The following is a 27,095-nucleotide window of genomic DNA, read 5'->3' on the forward strand; positions in this document are numbered from 1 at the left end:
AGTGTCAATTTTTCTTTTTGCTTTTCTCTCCTAGCATATTTATTTCTCTTCGGACAAATCTTCCTCTATTTATAGGGAATTGTTGTGCTTCTAAAAAATGCTATTTATTATACAAAAAATGATATACTTATAAATGAGTTTGATAAATAATCTTCATAAATTAATGTGGCATACATAAATTCATAATAGTTTTACTTAAAATTAATAAAAAATTTACTTACTATTATGAACTATTGTCAATTTTAAGTAAAATTATTATAAATTTAAGTAAAACTATTATAAATTTATGTGTGCCATATCAATTTATGAGTCACACACTAATTATTAGGGTGCATGGCCCTCAGAATGGCTCCACAAGCATGGGCTTGAAGCCACATCCGAACCATACTCTAGGGTCACGTCGCAAGTAAAGTCTCAGTAGGAATTGTGCTCGGGCCATCCCTAATCAAACAATATAAGCTCTAAATACCCTGAAAAAAGGTAAGCCTCACTCTTTACTCTTCTCGTTACTTCCTGCATGATTTGCTCGTCTTCATTTTATTAAACACTAAATTGAGCATTGGAGTCTACCTCTCGAGAGACAAAAGCCCCGAGCTTACAAGGGTTTAGCAGGTAGTGTATTCACCCCAGCTTCCCAGCAACATGAGTATATATCTCAATTCTTGCACATCCTGCCTCTTCACCATTTTCTTGACATAAGAAGACTTCCATGGACAATGTATTGACACAAATAAGAGATACTCAAATTCCCATTTAAGAAAAAGGTGGAAGAAAGCATCTTCAAGGACCTAAACATATAAAGACTGACATTTTCTATCCAAACACACTGGAAAATAAAATCACAAGCAAAGAGATAGATTCCCTTTAAAGCAGATTCTTTTCCCCAATTTGGCAAAAGCACATTATGCATTCGATGGATGTAGTAAAGGAATCACCAAACTAATGGGGAAAAGGAAGGGAACAAAAGAAAAACTATAAGGTGACATTGTGTGAAGGAAGATCAAAATGAAAACCTACCAAAATGATGTGCAGCAGCATTTCTTGCTATTAATCTCTGTTCTCCCAATAATCAGAATCCAAATTAACCGGGTAGAGATCGCCAACAGGTTGAGAAGAATCAGTCCATGTCCTATCAGTTGATGTGCCTTTGGACATGCTATCTGTCATCGTTGCTTCTTGGCTGTCTTGTCGGTCATCCATCTTCCCCTTCAGCTTCATTTGGTCATAAACTGAGTTGGTTCCATTTGAAACCAGTTCCTTAACAGTTGCTTTGCCTTCAAGCATTCTTACAACTGAAGACATAGTAGGCCTAACTGACGGGGAGACATTAGTGCACAGAAGAGCTACATTAATCATCACCATTGCGTCGCCTCTGTTGAAGTCTGATCCCAATTTTGGATCCACTAGCTCCATCAATTTCCCCTCCTCCTTCAAATCTAGTGCCTAAGGGAGAAACATATTAGAACTTAGATCATATGCATGCATACGTTGTAACTGCAAGCAAGGGCACTAAGATTTGTTTCTTCAACATAGATTGGAAACATAACAAGTGCTTCGCTACCAATAAGAAATACGTCATGGTAATCCATAAATTCACAGGCCAACTTATTCAAGAAGAGTTTTCACGTTATTTCAGTAAACAAATTTCTTCCCCTGGCTCTGATAATTGTGTTATTTCATCCATTGAGCTCAAAATGAAATCCAAATGTCGCAGATTGTGTGACTTTATAAGAGGCAAGAAAGAAAGTTTTCAACTTACCCAACCAAGAAGATTAAAACAGGTCTCCTTTGGCCGGAAACCACTGTTACTTTTTCCACTGACTATTTCCAATGCAACAATTCCAAAGCTATATACGTCTGCTTTGTCTGTTAAATAGCCATGCATTGCATATTCTGGTGCCATATATCCACTGCACATTCAAATTTACATAATCATTCTACATGACTAGTATGTGGTCATACATGTCATTGTGGGGAAGAATATCATAAAACAGCCTTTCCCTTCCCATGATTAGTATGTGGTCATACGTCATTGTAAACAAGGTGGCCTGTCTATAATGTTACTATAAACAATTAAATATATTGAAAGGGAAAAATAACTTCGTTACCACAAGAAAACTTATGATAATGATTTTAAGAAACAACAATTAATTCATTGTCTATTATTGAAAGCATATGACTTACTATGTTCCTGCAATTCGCGTGCTTATATGAGTATTATCCTCTTCATCAAGTTTTGCCAAACCAAAATCGGATATCTTAGGGTTAAGATTCTTGTCAAGCAGCACGTTGGTAGCCTTGATGTCTCTATGAACAATCTTAAGTCTTGATTCTTCATGGAGAAAAGCCAAACCTCGAGCTATACCAATGCATATCTTGTACCTTGTTTGCCAGTCCAATTTCAACTGGAGCTCTTCTGGGCCTTTAAAGAGAAAATGAACAAGAATGTGGAATTATCAGTTAAATGGCACATGCTTAAACATGTGGAGATGTGTTCTGATATTGAAACAAGATTTCTTGAAGTTTACCGTACAAAGCACGAGCAAGACTATTATTTTCCATGTATTCGTATATTAGGAACAATTGATTGCCTGCAATGCAGCATCCATGCAGCTTTACAAGATGGGGGTGTTGTAAAGCAGAAATCATCCCTATTTCGTTAACAAACTCGCGATTCCCTTGCTTTGATTTGGAAGATAGCTGCTTTACAGCAATTACTGTGCCATCTGATAGAAGTCCCTGAAATTTCAATATACAAAAATGGGGACCTTTGCAATAGGAGAATTTTACAGAAAGATGTGATTATCAAAGTTCAAATGTGATTACAGATCTAGAATTCATATTCCATTTTGAGGTACCTTATAAACAGAACCAAAACCACCCTCACCAATCTTATTCACGGCATCAAAGCTATTTGTGGCAGTTTTAATTTGCCTCAAGGTGAATGAACCAACTTGCAGGTCTATACCCTTCAACTCTACGAAAAATGCCAAGTGAGATAAGAGGTAGTTTTAGATATAATAACCAAACATTATCCTAATATTCTTAAGACATTTAAATATCTGATTAATGTGACGTATATTTGCACCTAAAATTTCAGTAACAAAGTAAATTCAGATACTTTTCACATAATGGTGTTAAAAAATTTAATGTTTAAATAATACTCTTTGCAGAAAAAAAAATTATTGTATGGCTGAGTTTGATAAAGAGAAAATCTGAAAATTGCTGGGACTTAATTTGCAAAATAGTCTAGCAAACAGAGATACATCTCTAAGCTTAGAGAACATAAAAATGGCGATGAAGAGCTTCCATTTATTTACACTTGTAAGCTTTAAAGTACCTTCATCAATTGTATCTTTGTATCTTAGGCAACCTCTCCACGAAAGGATACCTAGAAGCAAGATAATAGCCAAAGCTACACCAACCACAATCCCAACCACAGCACCAGTGGACAAACCATTTCCACCTTCTGATGGCGGGATAAAATCTGCATGAGAAAAAATAAATGGAAATGATAAGAGAATTATATCAAGCTCATCAACATGGGAACCCACATGATTGGCAAGGAATAGATGGCTTCATCAGAACTCTGAATGAGTTTAGCTTGTAGTATGACTTTGGAACCATTTAGATACTCACGCTCTAGTAACAACATAAGCATGAATATGTCCCACTATGTATTGTAAGATAATTTGCATATGGGAATTTTTAACAGGGAATTAAATCGCTTCTCTTTGTTCCAACCATTTGAAAAATAAATAAACAAAGACAAATACAGAAGAAGTGAAGAACTTTTATGTCAGATAACTACCTATGAAATTAAAACAAATTCTGCATATGCAGACCAAATGAGACAATTCAATTTTCAAGGTCTTCATTCATCCCTAATGAAACAGGATTAAATCATCTGATTTAACTCCCCTTAACTATAATAGAAGCATAGCTCAAAAAGGATGAAAGAGACTGAGTTTTTTTCACCTAACTGTGAATAGAATAAACAAAATTCCAAAGACATACAACTGACCAGGTTCCACAGCTATAGCTGAAATGAGGGGACCATATACACCTCTACTAGGGATACCAGTTGTCCCTCTTCCAGCCCAGTAAAAGCGGATTTGTAGTGTGCCATCAGTCACTACTGCATTGTACGGCTTTATGATTTCCTGACCAATCCCACCTGCTTCATCCGCAATGTTGAAATCTTTTTCCACTAAATTTCCCTGGAAGAATTTCCTCACAGTCATGCTTTTACTTGGGTTAGTTCTCTTCATTGTTGAAAGATATAAATTGCCACCCAGACATGAAACTCAAAATGGTGAATTATATATATGGGAGCATATCTCCCAGTAAGTCAAACATAAACAGAATGTCACTAGTATCCATTCTAAACCAAGAACTGAAAAGATAAAATCAAACATAATAGGAAAATTTTCATACATCAGCTCTAATTGGTGGTAGTATATATATTGCAAAAACCAACCTGAATGTAAACATCAAATAGACGTCTTCCAAGGCTGCTATAATTCTTGTCGTCAGTAAACATAATTTCTGCAAAGTGAAGCTTCACTCTGTAGTTTTTGTTCAGCAAACAGAACCCATAATAGACCAAAGATGAGGCAGAAAGTCGTGCATCCATGTATAACTCATAATTTTTCATTGAGAGCCCTGAACCATTTGTTGCAATAAAGTCATCGACCTCGCGATGGTCATCCCGAAAATAACCTGTGCTACTAAATGCCCAGTTACTTCCACTTCGGAAGAAGTTTGAATTCCCAGCTGCATCTATATCGGCTGAATATTTGGTGCCACCACCATCAATTACTTCTCCCCCACCACAGTTTATGTGGAAGGAATAAATCTCTGATATAAAGCATAACCAGATTATTTATCATCAAATAGAACAAAAAAGGGAACAGAAGCCTGAGAAGGAGATGATAAAACAAGCACAAGACTAACAACCTTCCCCCTCAGTCCCAAAATCAAGTCCACATTTAGCTCCAATAGCAATTCCAATCTGGGATATACTTTAAGTAAGACTATCAAGTGTTTGTATTCATTAGTATGACCTCTCCCGTAATGCAACCTTTGTGGTGCATCATATTTTCAGCTTATACAGTTTTATAGAAGATGTAAGTTGACTTGATTGAAAAACAAAAGAATTCTCTAAGCCAAGCATGTTTAATACTACATGAAAGCATTAAGCACTGACTTTTGAGTGGGACCATATATATGCAGGTGATTGGAAACTCTATCATCATTAGCAACCCTTATTTCAAGTTTTAAGCTAAAAGTTATAATAGTATGGTAAAGAAACTGACAACAGTGTTGAAGTGCCAATACCATTATATGTTCTTTTGGGTCATTCTTACCTCATAACACAACCACCAAGCAAGGGATATTGACCGAGGCATATTAAAATCTTATACCAAAATTGCATAAAACAGTAAGTTAAATTACCCAAAGAATTTTAATAAAAAGAGAACAAAAATTGAACAATTCAGATTTCAAATGACAAACTTATTTAGATGTTGGACAAAGTGCACATACCCTTCCAAAGAAGGGCCCTAAACACGTCTAATTATTAGACTCCCAAAAAAAAATACGTGCAAGGGCAGTCATTCTTATGGACTAATAGTGTAACCATTCCTTTCAAAGAAAAAGCATACCGTACACGTAATATGTAGACATATTGCATATAAGTATATGTGGCCTATAAATTTTAGGATGTGTTATCTCCCTGTATTCATGTCATGCCCTGTGCATTTACAATGCTAATTTATGTGATATTTCTTTTCACATAGTTCATGATAATTAAGTTACCCTTAGTTGTCACATTGATATAGCAAATCAAAACAGAGCAAAAGCAAACTTACTTCGTTTGCAAAGTCCCAAGCAAGATGAAATTGAACTGACAAGACAATTTGAGATTATGAAGTAGTTAGAATCATATCATTATACTAATTCAATAAGGAAACAAACCAAAGAAATTTCTAATGGATCATTAGAGGAACAAAGATATCAAGCTTAATGTTCTTCGTCAAAGGTTTAAGACTCACGTGCTACCATTCAAAGAGCTTCCAAATAAGTTCCTGTACAAAAATAAAAGAGCATGGTTGCAACGAGATCTTGAAGAAATTATAACAATTCCAAGTTGCATGTAATCTTACACGTCTTTCTGCTGACAAACTTGGGAGGAGCTCAAACTAAAGTTGTTAAATGAAAGATCGCTGCAATGTAATTCACAATATAATTCATTAACTCTAGAAACAGAGGAAAACTATTATTTTAGGCACAATGGTTAATCCATAACTAATAGATTTGTTGTAAAAATATCAGTAGCAATAAGCCTTTGTCATCACAATTGATATATCTACCACTCCATGAAAGGAAAGGCTATATCTAGAAAGCCATCTTTATTTGGTAAGTTTGGATTTGTTCTAGGTAATTATCTGAAAGAGAGCTCAGTGCATAATTTGCTTGTCCCTGCAGGATCCAGGGGATTAGACATGCAGCTTTAGCCCTCCACAAGCAGAGAAAACCTGCCGTACCCGTTCTCCACAAACAGTACTAATAGAGAAACAACTGAAAAAAATTTCTTTTCTATCAAACCCAATTTAATTAAAATCAGCTAGATTTTTCTCCCTTCTTACTCAGGTAGAGGTTGCCAATATTGTGGCCTAGTTAAATCAACTCCCAACAACCTCTAGTGGCTACCTTTAGTCATATTAATTATCATGTTTATCCTCATAGTAATTAAGGGTGAAAATTTGAACAACAGGATTGAACATAATCATAATATAAGCCATCACTTACATAGATCATTTCTTGCATACAACCAAGATATTGCATCATTTATAAAATAATATATCATCACACATTACTTGGACAAAATAAAACTAAACCCAAGGTGTTCTACACGCATGTAGCCATTCCCTTCTACTCTAGCCTTCCCTTGCTCTTCGATGAACTTGCTACATCTATGCATGCATTCATTTTGTAGTAAGAAAATATCTGGGTTGAGTTATACATTTATGAGCATCTTGCATGCAACTATGGCATGAATAGCATTTTCACAACTTGAAATGCAACAACTTACCTAGAGATTATAATTTCAAAATGCTTTTCTCATGAAATACCAAACTATCTAATAGCCCTTAACTCGGGTAGCTTGAGACTGCTCACTACTTTGTCTTCTCAATTTATTCAAAATACATGCCATCAAAAAATTCATGCCAAACAGCTGCAATTTGAACTCATGACACCAGGTTGTAATAATTATGCAAACTCTGGTCATTTGGATATTGCTTCAGGTAATAATTATGCAAGAAAAACTTTTTCCACATGTCTAATGTATCAACTAACACTTTATTGGCACTAATTAATAATGAAGATACAGCAATAATATTATCATCCACTGTGTTCTTTTCTCAGGGCTACACATAGGTAAGCACAATCAGTGTATAAAATTCAATTTAAGAAGATTTTTTATGGCTGTTGAAATTATTTTGGCACACATTGCAATAAGAATATTAAGTTTCTTGACAGCAGTTGGTGATCCAATCCAATTCCACAGACTTGCATGATAATTAAAGATTTATGAGAAAATGAGGATGGAAGTCCTTCATATGCAGAAAGAAAGCAATGGGGCACGGTATATGTGTTTAAGAGTGAGAACAACTAGTGTTAAATGAATAGTAAATAACCTAGACAGTAACAGACTGTGTACAAGATAACTTACATATTTTCTCCATCTGTCAGCACCCACTCAGGCACAGGTCCAGTTAGCAAGTTCCCAGTTAAGTAGCTAAGAAAACAAATATCATAAAAAAATTCCTGGTTATCTGTCGCTCATAGTACAATAGCATCAATATTATGGTAACAAACTTATCCAAAAATCTCACACAAATATTATGCTAACATCAATTCAAATATTTCAGTATGGCCCACTTGATACATGCAACCCATACTGTTGGTTCAAATGATACAACCAAAACATAGAAAACATTGGCGTCCATACATGTAATCTGCGATTGCTAGATTAACAAAGCTGATTGGAATTTCTCCACTTAACTTGTTAAAGCTAAGGTCTCTGCAAAAGAAATCATAAGCAAGTTTCAAAATGACGTTTTTCTTATCAACTGCTGTATTTAGCAAAAAGAAAAATTTAGAACCAAATAATTAGCATTATAAGTTCTAGTGTTCAGAACAGAAGTAACATTTTTGCAGCATTAACCAAACACAAGAAGCTATGATGGGTTCAAATCGGAAGTTTCAAAACTCATCCTCAAATGTTCACAGCTCATCAGTAGCATTGTAGCATGTGGTAGTGAACTTGTGAGATACTTAATGACATCGCATGATTCATCGCATCATTATGTAGGAAAAAGCCCTCACAAAGAGAAGTTAACAAATTATATGCCAAGAGTAAGGTAAGAGGGACATAAATACTAACAAACTCCTCAAATTTTTCATCCCCCCAAGATATTCAGGTAAGGGTCCAATAAGATTACAACTTCGCAAAATCCTGCAGCAAAATAAAATACAAACTGCATAAAGTTGCAGAAGATAACGATACTCTTTAGCGAAGCTATATGACATAACCAATCAACTTACAGATGCCTCAAGTTTGTCATATTATTAAGGGGTGGAAAAGGTGCTTGGGTTCCATTTAAGTCACTGATTGCCCTGCATATCTTAGAACGACATTAATCATCCACAAACACTAAATGGGCAAAAGTCATGGGAATAGAAGATTTTACTCACAAGTCAGTCATTTTGGTCAAAAGAGCAATGCCAGAAGGAATTGAACCATTCAAACCACTAGCCTGAATCACTCTGCATGCCAAAGTTTTAAATGAGAAAGTAGCTTACAAAAAATTATAGAAATAAGCAATGGCTGAGCATAGAAAAAATTAAAGAGGTCAAACTCTAACAATCTGTCAAGATTTGTCCAGTTCTGGATGAAATTGGGTATCTTTCCGGTAAAGTAGTTGTCAGCAAGCCATCTGCATCATATCAACTAATTCTGGGATAGCTCAATAGAAAGGGAAAAGTAGAGATAACTAGTGAAAGAAAAATGAACTTACAAGTGCTTCAGGTTGGTCAGCTTCGCAAGTTCTTTGGGGAGCTCCCCAGTGAAATTATTTGAAGTTAAGAATCTTCAACAACAAAATGACATCAACCAGTAAACCAATTGTCTTTCGATTTAAGAGCAAGTACTCTAAACCGTTAAGCAGATAGACAGAGATACATATTACAATATCTTTTCTGCATTATTTGTTTTTCATGTGAAACATCTCATATGAACACCCCATCACACTAATGAAAACTTTAACCCAATTTACAAAGAATGCCAAGGGACTAGGACACTGTAACTGATTGTACTTACAGTTTCTCTAAGCGAGAAAGATTCCCAATCTCGGGAGGAATGGCTCCTGACAGCTGATTGAACTCCATAGTTCTACAAATCTCAAAATCAAAATCTTAGAACAAAATGATACATTTTTTTTTCTATCAAATTCATACAGAATAAATAAGTGGGTATTGAGGTATTACAGATTGACAAGGGTGCTGATGTTTCCAAGTTCCTTTGGGATTGAACCAGTTAGCCGGTTCCCAAGGAGGGAGCTACAAGTGCAACGAGTCCAATGACCCAACTATCATCAGAAACATAGAGCAAAAAAGGCCTCAACACCATTACAACATAAAGGAATAGCAATTGATAAGCATACATACATGTTTACTAGATTCATGGTGCCCCATTCTGAAGGGATGGTACCGGAAAGATAGTTGCGGGTTAGATCACTGCCCAATATTATAACAAATTAATAAAAGAGAATAAGAACACACTGAAGTGGGTAATCAATAAAATAAAAAAAATAGATGTTTACTTACATTTCTTGGAGGAAAGAGAGCCTCACCAGTTCTGGTGGGAGAGTCCCTGGAAGACTCTGCGCTTTGAGGACTCTGCGTTTCGGCACAAAGAAGAATTTACGTCGTGTATAAATAAGCAAAGCAACAGTGACCCAGAGAGAAATTGGTGGTTTGAAAATTGATTCAGAAAGACAACACATTTTGGAATGAAAAGATTTCCAAATTTTCTCTCTGTATTCCTTCCACAGTTTCGCTGAATGCCTTCATCGCTCCCAAATTTTCTTTCTAATTTCTCTAATTTTCTTCCCACGTGTAACTTGTAACCAACAAGTTGATACTCTCATTTCACTTATATGTCATTTGAGGAATCGACAGTACATCAATGTGCATAAATCCAAAAAAATCTAACATAAATATAGTTGATATTATGATTATGATATGGAGTATTCTATTTACAAAAGCATATATAATTTGTGTGTAAGTTCAATGGTGTAAGGGGCTGAATGATACTTGTGTAGAGAGCTAATTAAGTAATTGATTTCAAGCATGGGTGCAGTGAAAATATTCCAAAAATGAGTTGGAAAATGGAAAAAAGAAAATAGAGAATGTAGGAAATGGGGGACAAATTATTCTCAAAATTCTGGGGTTTAATGGGGGCAAATGACTCATAATGTATGGGTTGTTTGCCTTTCATTTCTTTTGGTTTAAATAATAAGAAAATATTATGTTTGGGTGTATATAAGATATATAGGTTGTGATAATTGTGACTTAAAATCTATGTTTATATATGATTGGGTGTCCTAATTTTACTGAGATTATGATTTCAAATTTGACTGTAATTATGATGTTGTCAAATTCGATTTTATGTGAGATTTATCTAATCTGGAGAAATATCCCCATACATCATTTTCTGATTAGGATATGATTTTCTGTACTCATCCATAGATGATTTTAAGTTTATAAATAGGTGCTCAGGTCACATGAAATCAGTTATAGAGAGACATAGAGTTTGTGTATCAATATCACTTTTGTATTATCATTTTTTATTAGTGATATTTTGTTCTTTTTGCTCGTTATTTTTCTCAATTTGGGTTTTTCACGTTAAATTCGGTGTTCGTGTGTGGTTGTGATTGGTTTGATCGTGGTTTGTATTCGATCCTATTTCGTAACAAACTGATATCAAAGCTGTTGGATCAAACCATCACCGTTGGGCGTTGAATCTCAGTTGTTGGATATGATTTTCAGCATCAGATCAACATCTTCTTCTTTTTCTAAGTTTTTGGTTACCCAACAAGAACCATTAGCTCCACCAGCACCAGCAGCCACTGTCGCAGCCGCCATCCACCACGCCTGCCATCGTCGTCAGCCCCCACGATCATCGCTATCTGCCTGGGGTTTTTCCTCTCTCGTTGTCCATTGTTTGAAGAACCAACAATCGCCAACATTGCCTCCAGTGCTGACCTCCTCCAGACACCGTCGTCGTCGCCTGCACCCCTAATTCTCGACGACCACAGTTGATCAGATCCCCTTCGGTAGCCTCTCTTGCTTCGTCGATCGTCGTTCATAGCTTCCCCCTTGCTGCAACTTCACGGGTCTTCATCCTCACCGTCAGCCACTCCTCTCTAGCCGCCGACCGCCACGAGCACTGCTCATCATCAACCTTCGACGGTCGCTTGTGCCCATCGCCTCCATCACACGCATGTCCACCGTTTTGGGTGTCCTTCCATTGCAGCCATTAACAGAAGCTCCTTATTTTTCTAGCAACCCATATCTCAATCTGGATTTGGGTCCAACCTATTGAACCAACAACCCACCTTGGACCGTATCCAATCCTAATCCGTCAGATTTGCCAGTCAGGTTTCAACTTTGACTTTTACTCAGATTTGGCCCAGATTCGATATTTTTAATCTATTTTTTCAGTTGGATTTATTATTGAAATTATTTAAGGATATTTAATGGCTTCATTGAAGTACAATATTCCTTTATTGGACTAGAATATCAGATTTTTGCTATGACAGGTTAAGATGCGTGCAATTTTGGCACAGATGGATTTAGACGATGTGCTTTTATGCTTCAAAAATATGCTACAATCATGGAGCATTGAAGAAAAACAATGTAAGGATCATAAAGCCTTATCTCAGGTACATCTGAATTTATCGAATCAAATTTTATAGGATGTTTTTAAAGAAAAAATCGTTGCCGCTCTATGGTTGAAACTGGAACAGTTGTGTATGACGAAGAACTTAACCAATAAGTTGCATCTGAAACAAAGATCATATTCTCATCGAATGGTTGAAGGTACGTCTATTGAGAATCATTTAATAGTTTTTAAAGAAATTATTTTTTATTTGGAGGCTATGGAGGTTAAGTATGATGATGAGCATTTGGCTCTAATTTTGTTATGTTCTCTATTGTTCTCTTATTCAACTTTTAGAGACATCATACTCTATAGTCGGGATACTCTCACCCTAGATGATGTTTATGATGTCTTATTTTTGAAAAAAAAAATTGATAAGCAGTTATTGGGGACTTCTAAGAATCAGGAAGAGGTTTGTTGATTAGAGAGAGAATACATGATAGAAATTTTGGTGGTAGATGAAAAAGTAAATCCAAGTCCAGGAACAAAGAAATTTTTTTTAATTACTGTAAGAAGAAATGACACATAAAGACTGAGTGTTATAAGCTGCAGAACAAACTTAAGAGATAGGAAACTGATCAGAAAAGGAAAGCAACTAGAAACTTCAAGTGAAACCAATGTTGTTGAAAATAACAGTACATATGGGAAACTTATTGTGGTTACTAATGAGGGTACTAGACCTAGTGTAGATTGGATCCTCGACACAACATGCACGTTTCATATGTCTCCTAATAGGGATTGGTTTTCGATATATAAAATTTTGAATTCTGACAATGTATTGATGGGTAATAATTCTTCTTGTAAAATTGTTGGCATTGGAACTATCAAAATTAAGATATTCGATGGTATTGTTCAAACTTTAACTGATGTCAGACATATTCCCGATCTTAAAAGAAATCTGATTTCATTAAGTACTCTTGATTCGAATGGGTACAAATTCATTGGTGAAGGTGAAGTTATCAAAGTTAGTCGAAGAGCTCTTATTGTGATGAAAGGTACGAAACAATATGGTTGATTATATGTTTTGCAGGGTTTTATAGTTACAGGTGATGCTTCTGTTTCTATTTATTCTTTATCTGATACTGATCTCACTCAGTTATGGCATATGCATCTTGGACATATGAGTGAAATAGGTATGGTTGAATTGAGCAAAATAAGACTTATTGAAGGGCAGGGTACAAGAAAATTGGAGTTATGTGAGCATTGCATTTTCGGTAAGCAAAAATGGGTTAAATTTACTAAAGGCATTCACAATACAAAAGTTATATTGGATTATATCCATTTTGATCTCTGGGGTCCGGCCAGAGTACCCTCTGCAGGTGGTGCTAGATATATGTTAACTTTCATTGACGATTTTTTTAGGAAAGTCTAGGTATTCTTTTTGAAGCAGAAGACTGAAGTTTTTGCTACTTTCAAACAATGGAAGACTATGATTGAGAAATAAATTAACAAATAGGTCAAGCGTCTTCGCACAGATAATAGTTTAGAATTTTGTTCACGTGAATTTAATGATTTCTGCAAGAAAGAAGGAATTCTAAGGCATTTAACAGTTCCAGGTACACCACAACAAAATGGTGCAGTCGAGTGGATGAACAGAACCTTGATGGAAAAGGTACGGTATATGCTACCTAATTTCGGTTTATCTAAGTCTTTTTGAGCCAAGGCTACTTATATGGCATGTTTTCTAGTTAATCGGTCATCGTCGTTTGCTATTGACAAGAAAACTCTAAAAGAATTATGGTCAAGTACTCTTGTAAATTATTCTGATTTGAAAATTTTTGGATGTCCTACATTTGTTCATGTTGATAATGGGAAATTGGAACCAAGGTCTAAACGGTGTCTCTTCCTTGGTTATAAGCCTGGTGTTAAGGGTTATAAGTTATCGAATCCAGAAGCGTGTAAAGTTGTGATTAGCAGAGATGTTATTTTTGATGAAATTACTATGCTTCGTGGTTCATCTGCAAAAAAAACTAATCCTATAAGTCACCAGAGTTCTAATATTCAGGTGGAGTTTGAAATTGACAAGAGTCAGACATCTGATTCGTCGTTGTCATCTCAGATTAAGTTAAGCCCCGAGTAAAGTCCATAAGCAAGTGCCGATCCATCATATTACTGTATTACTAAAGATAGACCCAGAAGAATTATCAAACCTCCTCAAAGATATGTTGAAGCTGATTTTGTCACCTACGTTTTGAGTGTAGCTGAAGATATCCACTACAGTGAGCATTGTGTGGATTTGATTGATATTTCTTGTAGTGAGGATTTGGTTGGTATTTGTCAGGGAGACTGATTCTCCATGATTTCATTGGAAGAAAAAATCCTAAATAATTCTGTTTGCGGATTTAGAGTCAAAATGGAGATTTGTGATAATTGGGACTCAACATCTTTGTTTATCTATGATTGGGTGTCCTAATTTGACTAAGACTATGACTTCGAATTTGATTGTGATTATGATGTTGTCAAATTCGATTTTATATGAGATTTATCTCATCTTGAGGAATATCCTCATACATAATCTTTTCATTAGGATATGATTTTCTGTATTCATCCATAGATGATTTTAAGTCTATAAATAGGTGCTGAGGTCACATGAAATCAGTTAGAGAGAGACATAGAGTTTGTGTGTCAATATCACTTTTGTATTACTATTTTTGGTTAGTGATGTTTTGTTCTTTCTACCTGTAGTTTTTCTCAATTTGGGTTTTTTTTCACATAAAATTATGTGTTTGTGTGTGGTTAATTGGTTTGATCGTGGTTTGTATTCGATCCTATTTCGTAACATAGGTGATTAGGTTTAGGGTGTGGAAGATATTATATGTATTATTTTTGTATGTTTTATGGTATCAGAGCCATTCACAGCCATAAAACCAGTGCTTCCAGCCATACCAGACGAGAGTTGCAATAGCTGCCTCCGATTTGTTGATGGAGTTAGCAATTGAATCCGTCATTGTCTTTAAATGTTGGGAGCAGAGTAGGGAAAGGGCTTTCACCGGCAACAGCACCACCAAGCGTCGTCGCTTTCAACAGTTGCGCCACTGCGTCCACCAACAATAACACAACCAAGCATCGTCGCCTTCAACAGTCATGCTGCCGTGCCACGCCTTAATTGCACCATTAGTCATTTCGCCACTATAGTCGCCGTTATCGACCTCAAATCGGTCATCCCTTCCAAGTTCAACCACCACTAAAGCCGTCACACGCCATCGGTCAGAATAGTCCCCAAAAACTTCTTTTGCTTCGATCTCGCTCATTGGTTCTCCGATTACAACGTTGTCACCACAGTTAAACTCATCTTCCTGAGTTCTTCCAGATCCCTAAGGTTTTGTTGCCATCCATCACCAGCCACCGTCCACCAGCATTGTTTTTCTACCATCAGCTACCACATTTTTTGGTGCAATAGTGATTCTCATCCTTGCCACTATTATTGATCAAATGACCAACTCTACTTAATCCACATTAAAATCGTCAAGTATACCGACTGTCACCACACCATGATTGTCCTTAGTACCCGGTCAGTTTGAAAATTCTTCAATACAAATCACATCTCATAAATTGAATAGGAGCAATTTTAGAGAGTGGTATCAATCGGTATTACAGGTGATCAAGGGAAGAGGAAAGATGGGATATTTGACAGGAGCGATGGTAGCACCTCCATCAGAAAATTCAATTGTGATGGCGTGGTTGAAAAACTCGATGGAGCAAAGAATTGGGCGCTTATATCTGTTCTACGAAACAACAAAAGAAATATGGGATGCAGTATAAGAAATGTACTTAGACCTGGAGGAATGCATACTTTATCTTGCTATTTTACTCTTGCTTTATATGATTGGTTCAAATGAATCTTTTGGATCTATGCATGTTCTCCATTCATATTAATTCATCTAAAGTAAAATGAATTTATTGGTTTAAGGGGGAGTCTTTTGACTTCTCTTAAGGGGGAGTTTCACTCCATATTTTTTTAATTTTGACAAAAAAATGGGGAGATAACAATGAAATTGATTTTTAAAATGTTTTGTCATCATAAAAAATGGGGAGATTGATGTTTTACTTTGGTGTTTAGTTTTGATGATGAAAAACAAGAATTGATTTTAATCCTTAAGTTATGAGTCAAGTTGATGGTTTTCAACAAAAATCAATTTCAAGTACTTTTGTGAAAATGAAAACCAAATGATCTATAATTTTCTATAGATGGAGATTTACATAATCAAGTTTTAAGATTTAAAAGAATCTCCTAAACGATTTTTAAAAATTGATTTTGAATCATTGGATAGATAAAGCAAAATGTCTCAAAGGCGAAAAACCATGTTGTTGAGACCAATTGCTCCAATTAACCTATTATGTATTTTAATGTTTGTCAAAACATAATTTTAGTTAAAATATTTTAGGTATTGTCGACGTTCAATTCCAAACGACCCTGATTCGTTTTGGGCCGCGGTGAGTAAGCCTAAAGTGCCAAGAAGAAGAATACAAAGGTTTCAGACATGAATCCACACCAGGATTTTTTTACGTGGTTCAACCAGAACGATGCCTACTCCACGACCGTACTCTGATTATTTTCTCAAGAATGGTGGTGTCTGATTATTCTCTCTGTCCTTGCCCCTCATGATATCTCTGATTCCCATTTATACTGAGGGGCCTTTACAATTTAGATAACATATAGAAATACAATGATTACATAATGGGGGACAAACAGCCCTTATTGTCTACACAAAACCGGAAGTGGGATCCTCATTACGAGAGGCATGGGCTGTTGCAGATAAAGTGAATAGTCCTTACCTCTGACTTCTCAGCAGCTTTACCATTTATGCAAGCTGGCGATTTTAGGCCAGCGACCTAGGCAGTCCAGTGAACTGAGGGTTTTGCTGCGAGCTCGTCAGTCGATCGTTGAGAGCTCGCTAGGGGTTTTACCGGGAGCTCGCAGAATGCTTGCTTTATGAGTTTCGGATTTCGATGGTTTAGGGCTTTCTTTAACTAGGTCGCCTGGATTTTCTAGGCTCTGGGTAATTGGGCCGGCCCATTGGACTGAGCCTGACCCATAAGGAGTGATGCGGAAATAACGTATAATAGGTATATTTAAATCCCCTAATGGATTTTTGATATGACTTATAGTGAAAAATATATTTTAAGTATTACAGTATTTTGTGTATCAAAATGAACAAAGAAATGTTATTTTTCTAAGTCTGGAAGATTAGCACATTATAAGGAGACATATAAGAAAATATTTTCATTTTGAAAAACTATCTCTCGATATTTGGATAGCCAATATTTATTGTTGTTAAAATATTTTTTAATGAATTTTTCAAGAAATAAAAGGTATGTATATTAGGGGTGGCAAAATCGTTAAATTCTGAGTTTGTACTAAAACCAAAATTCTATTTTCTTATTGTTATGAATTTTGATTTTTTAGATAGTTTTATTGAAACCAAATTAAGGGTACTTTCTTATTTACATTTATGTATTAAAGTAAATGAAAGGTAAAATATAAGTTAAAGAAAATATGGACTATGTATTGTTGTATTACTTGTTTTTATCGACTAACTAATTTGTTTTTGTCGACTAAGTATCGTTTATTGCTTAACTTTGTCGACTATCTCTTGTCTTCTATCGACTAACTCTTTTTGCAGAAAGCCATAACAGCTAGTTTCTCAAATCCCAACGGTCACAAACGGCTAGTTTTAGACAAGACTCTTGGGATGTTTATAAATACAAGTCATGGATGAATTTGAGAAGGTTAATGGATGAGAACGAGTTGATCTAAAGATTACAAATCATTTTATTCGAGCTTACAAGAATTTGTGCTTTTATTGTTGTATTTTTCTCTCCAAGGTTTCGTTCTATCATTGTAAATTTATTCTTAAGTCTTGTTTTCATCTTGAGAGAATTTGTAACTAAAAGTGTTAGCTCTTAGCCTCCCTTTTACATTTGTATCATTCTTATTTTCCTAGCTTGTTGTGTTAGAGGACTTGCTCTTTGAAGCAAGGGGTTGTAATACCTACCTAGATACTAGAGGGCTTGTTGTATAAGTAAGAGGTTTGTAACTTCCTAGTCTTGGACTAGAGGGTCTACTTGGTTAGGTAGGAGATTTTAGTGGATTGGTTGAAAAATTCTTAGTGAAGAACTAAGGTGGTGGACTAGGTTTGGTTAAGTCGAACCACTATATATCTTTGTGTTCTCTTGTTCTTGTGTTATTTGATTTTTATCTTTCCAAGCATTTGTTTATTCCTCCCTTAGTTCACATATTTATCCTTTTTGATTTACATTTATCATTTTGTAAGTTTTATGTTTTAAATCACTAAAACCTCAATTTGTGTCAAAAAGTTTTTCAAGTTCTATCAAATTTTTAAATTACCTAATTCACCCCCCCTCTTGGGTGTGTGCCATAGGATTTCAAACCTATCAGATATATCTTAAAGTTTTAAAATTCGCTTTAGGATTCGAAACACTCGACAAGGTATATTATCTATCATTGAGTACTTTAATACATTCTCAAAACTTTGGTATCAAATCGATTTGTTTCATAATATTGAATGGAAATGTTCAGATGATGGAGTTCTATACAATAAGACGGTGGAAAGAGATCGAATATTTGAATTTTTACAAGGTCTAAATCAAGACCTTGATGATGTTCGAGGACGTATTCTTGGCACAAAGCCCTTACCTAACATGAAGGAGGTGTTTGCTGAAGTTAGGCGTGAGGAAACAAGGAGGAAAGTAATGTCTTCTCCAATACATAACTCTCATCCACCGAGATAGTAGTATAGGGATTTTCTCTAGTTACAAATTGAAATAAAGCATATAATCCAAAAGGAACTTTTGAAAAAGATAAACCATTGTGGTGTGAGCACGGTAAGAAACCCAACCATACCAAAGACATGTGTTGGGATATTCATGGCAAGGCTTTAGATTGGAAACCACGAAACCAAAGGAAAAAAATGCCTATGTGGCTGAGACAACAACTGGTGTGACCTCCTAACTATTCACAACAGAACAAATGGAAATCCTTCGAAAATTGATGACTCCCTTAGTAATTAATGTCTCCAAAATTGCCACTATTAGCTCTACAGCACTTACATCACGTAAAGGTATATTTTCCTTATTGTCATGCAAAGACTCACATGATGCTTGGATAGTGGATACAGATGCATCTGACCATATGACAATTTCCAATACATGATTCAGTAGCTATCAACCATGTAAGGAAAGTGTCGGTATTATTGTAGCAGATGGGTCCATGTGCACAGCAATATGGAGAAAATATATAGAACTAAATGGGTTGAAGTTAAATTCAGTTCTTCATGTCCCAAATTTGTAATGCAATTTACTTTCAGTAAGTAAACTAACCAATGATTTGAATTGTTCAGTAACGTTTTTCCCTTCCTATTGTAAATTTCAGGATTTGTCTTTGGAGAGGACGATTAGGAATGCTGAGAAACGAAATAGTCTCTATTACTTGTCAGGTGTTGGTTCTCCTTCAAGACCAAAATTACCTACTATTTTTTCCTTATTTTCTAATTTCAATGTTATGGTGTGGCATCATAGATTAGATCATCCCAGTTTCTCTTACTTAAAGCGTCTGTATCCTCAGTAGTTTGCTAAAAATGATCCTTCATTATTTCAGTGTGATTCTTGTACTCTTGCCAAGCAAACTTGTGTATTTTATCCACCTCACACATACAAACATTCTACTCCATTCCACTTAATTCATAGTTATGTGTGGGGACCATCACAAGTATTAAACTTAACTGAGGACCGATGGTTTGTTACCTTTATTGATGACCACACACGGGTATATTGGGTTTACCTGATGATAGAAAAATTCAAAGTGACTTAAATTTTTAAAAAATTTCACAAGGTTGTCACCTATGTTACACGGAAACGAAAATGGGAAACGCGGAAACGGAAACGCGAAAACGGTATTTTTCAAAAAAGTTAGGAAACGAAAACGCGGGGTAAACTGTAATTTTAAAAAATATAGGGGTGTATGTGAAATTAATATATAATTTATACTATAAATAATATTAAGTTATAATTTTGCAAACCTAGAAATACTATAAATAATGTAATTTACAGTATTACCCTAGAGTATTACCTACAACTTGTTGTCAATGGCCGTTTCGATTTTGCAAATCCTAGACCCACGCCGCTTCTTCCGTCTTCCCTCGTCGCTAACCCATCGCCTCTCTTGCCGTCGATGTGTCTGTTGCCCTCGTCCTCGCCCTCGTCGTCGATCTCACATCTCTCACAGTCGATCTCTGCCATCATTGTTGCCTCTCTCAGTCGCCATCGACGAGTCTCTTGTCCTCACCCTCGTCTTCTTCTCGCTTCTCTCACAGTCGAAGCGTCTCTGCCACCATCGTTCGCCTCTCTCGCCATTAACGAGTCTCTTGCCCTCACCATCACGTTCGATCTCACCTCTCTCACTCTCTCACAGTCGAAGCGTTTCTGCCATCGTCGCTCGCCTCTCACCCTCGTCGCCGCCCATCGTTGTACACCATCTCTCGCCTCAAGCGTCGCTGCACACTCCATATCTGGCCTCGCCGCCAACTGCTGCCAACTCACCTCTCAGTGACCATTGTTTTCCTCCTACAGGTGAGCGATCGTGGTCGCTGGAAACACGTTTCAAGTGTGAAACGCATTACCACATTTTGTGTAAATTGCGAAACGGCCCCCAAAACGTTTCGCAATTTACAGAAACGTTTCGAAGGCCGTTTCGGGCCGTCTTCGCGTTTTCGAAACGGCGCCTCCAAGCCATTTCCGTGCTTCATAGACTTGTCACAAACGTTTTTCAATTATTTATCCATATTCTTTGAACGGATAATGGTAGAGAGTATTTCTCCCATAAACTCAATGAATATCTCCAAGAATATGGAATACTTCATCAAAGTTCATGTGTGTATACTCCTCAACAAAATGGGGTTGCTGAGGAAAAAATCACCACCTATTAGAAGTTGAGATATCCATCATGTTTACTTGTCATGTTCCACACTCTTTTGGGGGTGAAGCCATTCTTACATCAACATTCCTTATTAATCGTGTTCCCTCCAAAGTTCTTTAATATCGAACACCCCTCAGTACATTGTTATTCACCTTTCCCTCTTCTCGGGTTCATAATTCTCTTGAATCTCGTGTGTTTGGATGTGTGGTATTTGTTCATAATGTTCAACCCAACCGAAACAAATTTGATCCTAAAGCTTTCAAATGTGTCTTTCTTGGTTACTCCTTCACATAAAAGGGCTATAAGTGCCATCATCGTTCTACAAAAAGGTTCTTGATCTCATGTGATGCTTCCTTTGTTGAAAATCATACCTTCTACTCGGCCCCATGTTTCTCTCCAGCGGGAAATTAATTCTCAATGAGACAAACATAGGGAATCTAATTTCCTTTAAACCCTTTCATTTGATCTCTTCAACATTTCCTTCTCAATTTGAGTTGATTCCCTCAAGTTTTCATTCCAAATCTGATTTTGTGTCCAAAAACGGTAATGATGTGCGTCAAAGAGAAGAATCCAACACTATAGAGCCAAAACCAATTTTGGTTTACTCTAAGATGATATTTCACTCTTAGTAATAAAATAGTTTTGATAATGACTATATGAAAATCAATTTCTACTATGTGGATTATATGAATGAGAAAATGCATTTTTAGTATATAAGTCTTAAAGCAAGATATGAAATATTGAGTATGGATGAAAGAATGATTTGTTTCAAATTATACTTTTGATAATCTCAACTTGCTTTCAAAATAATCAAAATGAGCTTTCAAAATAATCAAAATGAGGATTCAAAAGAATCAAATGAGGATTTGATAAATTTTCAATCTTTTCAAAAGGATAGTCGACTATGTTTTTCATTCTGTTGACTATGCTTGAAAATAGTCGACTATTCTGTTTGATCTGTCGACTATTCAAGGCATCTGTCGACTATTTTAGCATCTGTCGACTATTTTAGCATCTATCGACTATCGAGTAAGGATAGTTGACTATGCCTTTTGGTCTGTCGACTATTTTTGTTCATAAGTTTCAAAATTTTCTTCACATTTTTGCATCTGTCGACTATTGGAATGTGTCTGTCGACTATTGAAAATTTGTATTATAAGATAGTCGACTATTCATTTTGTCTGTCGACTATTTCTTACTTTACATGTAAAAATAGTCAACTAATCCTTTTCTCTGTCGACTATTGTGTTTCACAGAATTTTATAACGGCTAGTTTTTCAACTCCAATGGTCACAAAAATGGCTAATTTCTTCTTCAATCTTTATGGATGCTTATATATACAACTCATGGATGATCAAGGAGAGGCTAATGGATGGAAACGAGATGATCTAGCAATTGCAAACAATTTTATTCGAGCTTACAGTGTTTGGGCTTTCATTGTTTTATTTTTCTCTCCAAGGCTTTGTTGTTCTATCATTGTAAATCCATTCAATTAAGCCTTGTTTAATCTTGAGAGACATTGTAACTAAGAGATTCATCTCTTAGATTCTCTCATTTTCTATATTTCTAAATTTGTCCTAACTTTGTGCTAGAAGACTTGCTCGTTGAAGCAAGTGGCTGTTTTTCCTAGCTAGGTGCTAGAGGGCTTGCTTGTATGAGCAAGAGGTTGTATTTCCTAGTCTCGGACTAGAGGACCTATTTGGTTTAAGTAGGGGGTTGATAGTGGATGGTTTGAAAAATCCTTAGTGAGGAGCTAAGGTAGTGGATTAGGCTTGGGTTAAGCTGAACCACTATAAATCCTTTGTGTTCTTCTCTCTTGCTTGTGTTTTTATTTCATTTATTTTTTCAAGCATTTCAATAATCCTCACTTGCATCAAATTTTCCATCAAAAGGATTTCAAAATTCTATCAAGTTTTTAATTATACCAATTCACCCCCCCTCTTGGTGTGTGCCATAGCATCTCTCGTTCTAACATAAGAGACCACAAGCTCCATTGCAAACTCAAGAGTATGAATCGGTGACAGATCCCATTACTATAGATAATCAAGAAGAGGATGAGGAAAATGACCATATCGAGAAGAAGAAGAACCTACCAATAACATTGATCTTTCGATTGCCATAAGGAAATGAGTAAGGTCTTGTATGAGAAATTTCAAGTATCCTATATCAGATTATGTTGCATATACTAAATTATTAGGGAATTTCAAAGTCTTTGTTGCAAAGATTGATGAAATTCAGATTCCTAGAAATGTTCATGTGGCGCTTCAGGATCCAAATTAGAAGAAAGCTATGTTAGAAGAGATGAAGGCATTGAATGATAATGAAACTTGGGAAATGGTGAGTCTACTAGAAGGGAAGAAAACTATTGGCAGTAAATGGATATTCCTAGTGAAGTATAAACCAGATGGAACCATAGAATAGTATAAGCTAAGATGAGTAGCACAAGGGTTTTCTCAAACTTATGGAATTGATTATGAAAAAACTTTTGCACTAGCTGCCAAACTTAACTCAATCCGAATTCTATTGACTATTGTTGCTAATTTAGATTAGAAACTATACCAGCTAGACATTAAGAATGTTTTTCTCAATGGCACATTAGAAAAAGAAGTATATATGAAAGTTTCTCCTAGATTTGAAGCAAATGGAGATGGTCCAGAAAAAGTATGTAGGCTAAAAAGAGCTCTTTATGGTTTGAAACAATCACCTTAGGCTTGGTTTACACGATTCAACAATATTATAAAGAATCTTGGATACAATCAGGGGCAAGCTAATCATATCTTGTTTGTGAAGAAGAATAAGTCAGGAAAACAAGCAATACTCATTGCATATGTAGATGATATGGTGATCACAGGTGATGATAAAATGGAGATTGGAAATCTAAAAGAAAGACTTCAAGCAGAATTCATGGTGAAAGATCTTGGGGAACTTAGATACTTTCTTGGAATAGAGGTTGCAAGGAGTCATAAAGGGATCTTTATATCACAAAGAAAGTACACATTTGACTTACTTAAGAAAATAGGTAAACTAGGGTGTAAACCATCTAGTACGCTGTTGGAATGTAACTGGAAATACAAAGTGTTAGATAGTGATCCTTTAGTGAATAAAGATAGTTATTAACGTTTGATAGGAAAACTTATATACCTATCTCTCACGAAACCTGATATTGCCTTTTTTATGAGCATGGTAAGCCAGTTCATGCATGTTCCCATAAGAGGACACATGGAGGTAGCAAACTAGATCCTAAGGTATTTAAAAGGAAGTCCCGAAAAGGGGTTATTGTTTAAAAAAACTGAAGGCATGGATGTTGTTGTTTTTTCAGATGCAGACTGGGCAAGAGTTGTTGATGATAGCAAGTCAATAACCAGGTATTGCACAAAAGTTTGGGGTAATCTAGTGACGTGGAGAAGCAAAAAATAGTATGTGGTTACTCGAAACAGTGTAGAAGCAGAGTACAAAGCCAACTTAAGGAACATGTGAACTTATTTGGATACAAAGGTTGATGTCGGACTTAAACTTACTAGTAACAGAGCCTATGAAGTTGTTTAGCGACAATAAATCAGCTATTAGTGTAGTCCGTAATCCAGTTCAACATGATCGAATGACGTATGTAAGGATTGACATAAACTTCATCAAGAACGAAATTGAGAATGGAACTATTGCCTTATCCTACATTCCTACCAAGTACCAGGAAGCTAATATTCTTCAAAAATCAAACTTCAATACTTGTATTAGCGAGCTGGGAATGACTGATATCTATTTTCTAGTTTAAGAGGGAGTATAAGAAATAGGGGACAAATTATCCCCCAAATTATGGGGTCTAATGGGGGGCAAATGACTTATAATTTATGGGTTATTTGTATTTCATTTCTTTTGGTTTAAATAATAGGAGAATAGTGTGTTTGGGTGTATATAAGATGTATGGGTGATTAGGTTTAGGGTGTGGAAGATATCATATGTATTATTTTTGTATGTTTTAGATAATCAAGAGAAAAGAAAAGTAGAGTCCTAGTCTTCCACGAACTTTTCTGTGGCCCCCTCTCCTCAAGCCTTTGCGCTTGCTGCTGCCTTTTGGCACACATGGCCACGCGAATGAGTCTTTCACACGACCACTTTTTGCCAGCCCATGCGCGCCAGCCTTTTGCAGCCCACTCTCTCGCGCTATGTCACCCCAGCCTCCCGCACAAGAAGCCATGTTTCCACAAATTGTTGTTGTCAAACTACAACAATTGAATTTGTATGTTGGCAAAGCTCAACAAACAATCAATATGGCTAGTTAAGAAGGAAGAGCGAGGAATCACCAAACTTAAAGAGTTTGAGAGAAAGAGAGAAAGAGAAATCTAAATTATTTACGTATATATCATGCACTAATAATATTATTTTTTTTTAACACAAGAATTAGAGATTCGAATACATAAGCCTTAAGCAGAGACCCGGAATCTCCTTATAACCTATGGGCAACCAACTAAATCAACTGGGTTGGGTTAATTTGAGTCAAAACCCCATGCCCGTCACCCCCGTGTAGTGCAAGGATACAGATAATGAGAGGATATAGATATCGCGCCTCTCCCATGAATCAAACACATAACCTAGAGGTACTCAAACACCCAAATTTCGTGCAACCGACCACTCAATCTACCCCGGGGGGTTTCACTAAAAATATTGTTAGAAGATCTATCATACTATTGAGGAGATCCTTAGTAAGGGATTTTACTTCGTAGCAATAGATGTTTACTTATCCAACTTAAGTATTCTACGCAGACAAAGATAGAAACATGTCTCTTTTAGTACTTTCATACTCTTAACCTTTTATTTTTTGTTTGTTTTATACAAATGAAAGCTTCAATTTAGTTAAAAATTTTGTTAAGTGAATGAAGTTTTGGTTCGGAAACCTAAAAATATTCAAATTCTAATTTCAATTCTTGTTGGGAAATATAAAGATAATTTATGATGGGTCTTTTAGTTTTTGAAGAAAAGCTCCGAACAATCAAAAATTAAGATTGAGGTGCAATTTAGAGGCTCGAAGTGTTGGGTCTACTAAAATGCCTGGCACAAGACAATCCAAACAAGTACCAAGACAGGCCTAAGCCCAAACCTATGCCTATACCTAACTTGTCTAGACTATTTAGAAGATTAAATTCGACCATCTATGTGGATTCGTCTTGATCCATACTGACATATTGACTCTTTAATCTATCTATATAAAGGCACATATCATAAAATTAAAGTACAATATTTATTGTATCAGTATTACAATATTTGAAAAATATAGAACTGATTTCAGCGTCAAATGATCCATCAAAGGACGAGACCCTACCCTTCTTTTTTGCAGGAAAAGTCAATTTAAACAAGCTCGACTCAACAATCAGTTGGACAACTTCAAAACAAAAAAGAACCGAAAAAAGTATAATTATATCATGATTAATTATGCCCATCCATTCCACCAGAAATTCACCCCCACTCGTCCCCTCGCCCGATGCATTCGTCAGCAAAAATATTAGCATCCAAAACATGAACTTATAATTCCCATTTTTTCCAAGGGGAGAGAGAAGATTTTCCCGAGAAAATGAGAAACATACATGCTAGTGACATGGCAAACGGTGTTGTTGTTGAAGGAGCAATCACAGGTGACTGCATTCTCAAGCCCTTGAACTGGATTTTGGGTGATCCAGCCCTTCTCTCCACTGCATGGATCCGCACTGAAATCCCAATCCTGCTTCCCCAAAGTCTTGCCAATTTGTTTCAGAACTTCCACTGTAAACCCCACAATTAAACTCAAAACAAGTAAACTCACTGCAACTGCAATCAAAGTCCACAAACAAAAGACCCCAATTTATGAAGAAATCATAGTCGTTTCCTCCAAAATCAGGGTTTAATCCACACCCAAGAGGTAATAATGGGTTCTCATAATTACCACCAAAAAAAAATAAAAATCACCATCATCATCATCATCATCATATAAATATTATATATATATATACCTTCACTGGCAGTGAGGTTGGCTTGAGATGCGAAAGCTGGCAAACAAATGGACATTGCACAGATGAGTAAAGCAAGAACTCTTGGCAAGATCATATTGTTCATCATCTTCACAGCATCAAGTGGATATATATGTATGTATATATACTCTCAAGGAGAGCTGGAGCTACCTGA

At 36.0% G+C, this 27,095-nt stretch overlaps 1 protein-coding gene across 3 annotated transcripts; it reads right to left on the bottom strand.

Annotated features, from left to right (window-relative positions):
- Window positions 1–721: 721 nt before the first annotated feature.
- On the bottom strand, window positions 722–27,095 carry LOC127791805 (probable leucine-rich repeat receptor-like serine/threonine-protein kinase At3g14840). Of its 3 annotated transcripts, none has more exons than XM_052321899.1 (24): window positions 26,924–27,095; window positions 26,522–26,696; window positions 9,895–9,966; window positions 9,736–9,804; window positions 9,556–9,627; window positions 9,389–9,460; window positions 9,087–9,158; window positions 8,934–9,005; window positions 8,764–8,835; window positions 8,614–8,685; window positions 8,453–8,524; window positions 8,018–8,089; window positions 7,739–7,804; window positions 6,168–6,227; window positions 6,057–6,089; window positions 5,874–5,908; window positions 4,481–4,860; window positions 4,025–4,220; window positions 3,341–3,487; window positions 2,859–2,977; window positions 2,529–2,739; window positions 2,185–2,422; window positions 1,760–1,910; window positions 722–1,443 (listed from the first exon to the last, which is right to left on the bottom strand). In XM_052321899.1, the coding sequence occupies exons 1-24, from the start codon at window positions 27,027–27,029 to the stop codon at window positions 1,048–1,050; spliced, it is 3,030 nt and encodes a 1,009-aa protein (XP_052177859.1). In that variant the 5' UTR covers window positions 27,030–27,095; the 3' UTR covers window positions 722–1,047. The 3 variants fall into 3 exon arrangements, with proteins under 3 accessions (XP_052177859.1, XP_052177857.1, XP_052177858.1); XM_052321897.1 differs by having other exon boundaries at window positions 26,522–26,741; XM_052321898.1 differs by lacking the exon at window positions 8,018–8,089 and having other exon boundaries at window positions 26,522–26,741.

The sequence above is a fragment of the Diospyros lotus genome, chromosome 15, assembly GCF_014633365.1.
Source record: "Diospyros lotus cultivar Yz01 chromosome 15, ASM1463336v1, whole genome shotgun sequence".
Classification (NCBI taxonomy): domain Eukaryota; kingdom Viridiplantae; phylum Streptophyta; class Magnoliopsida; order Ericales; family Ebenaceae; genus Diospyros; species Diospyros lotus.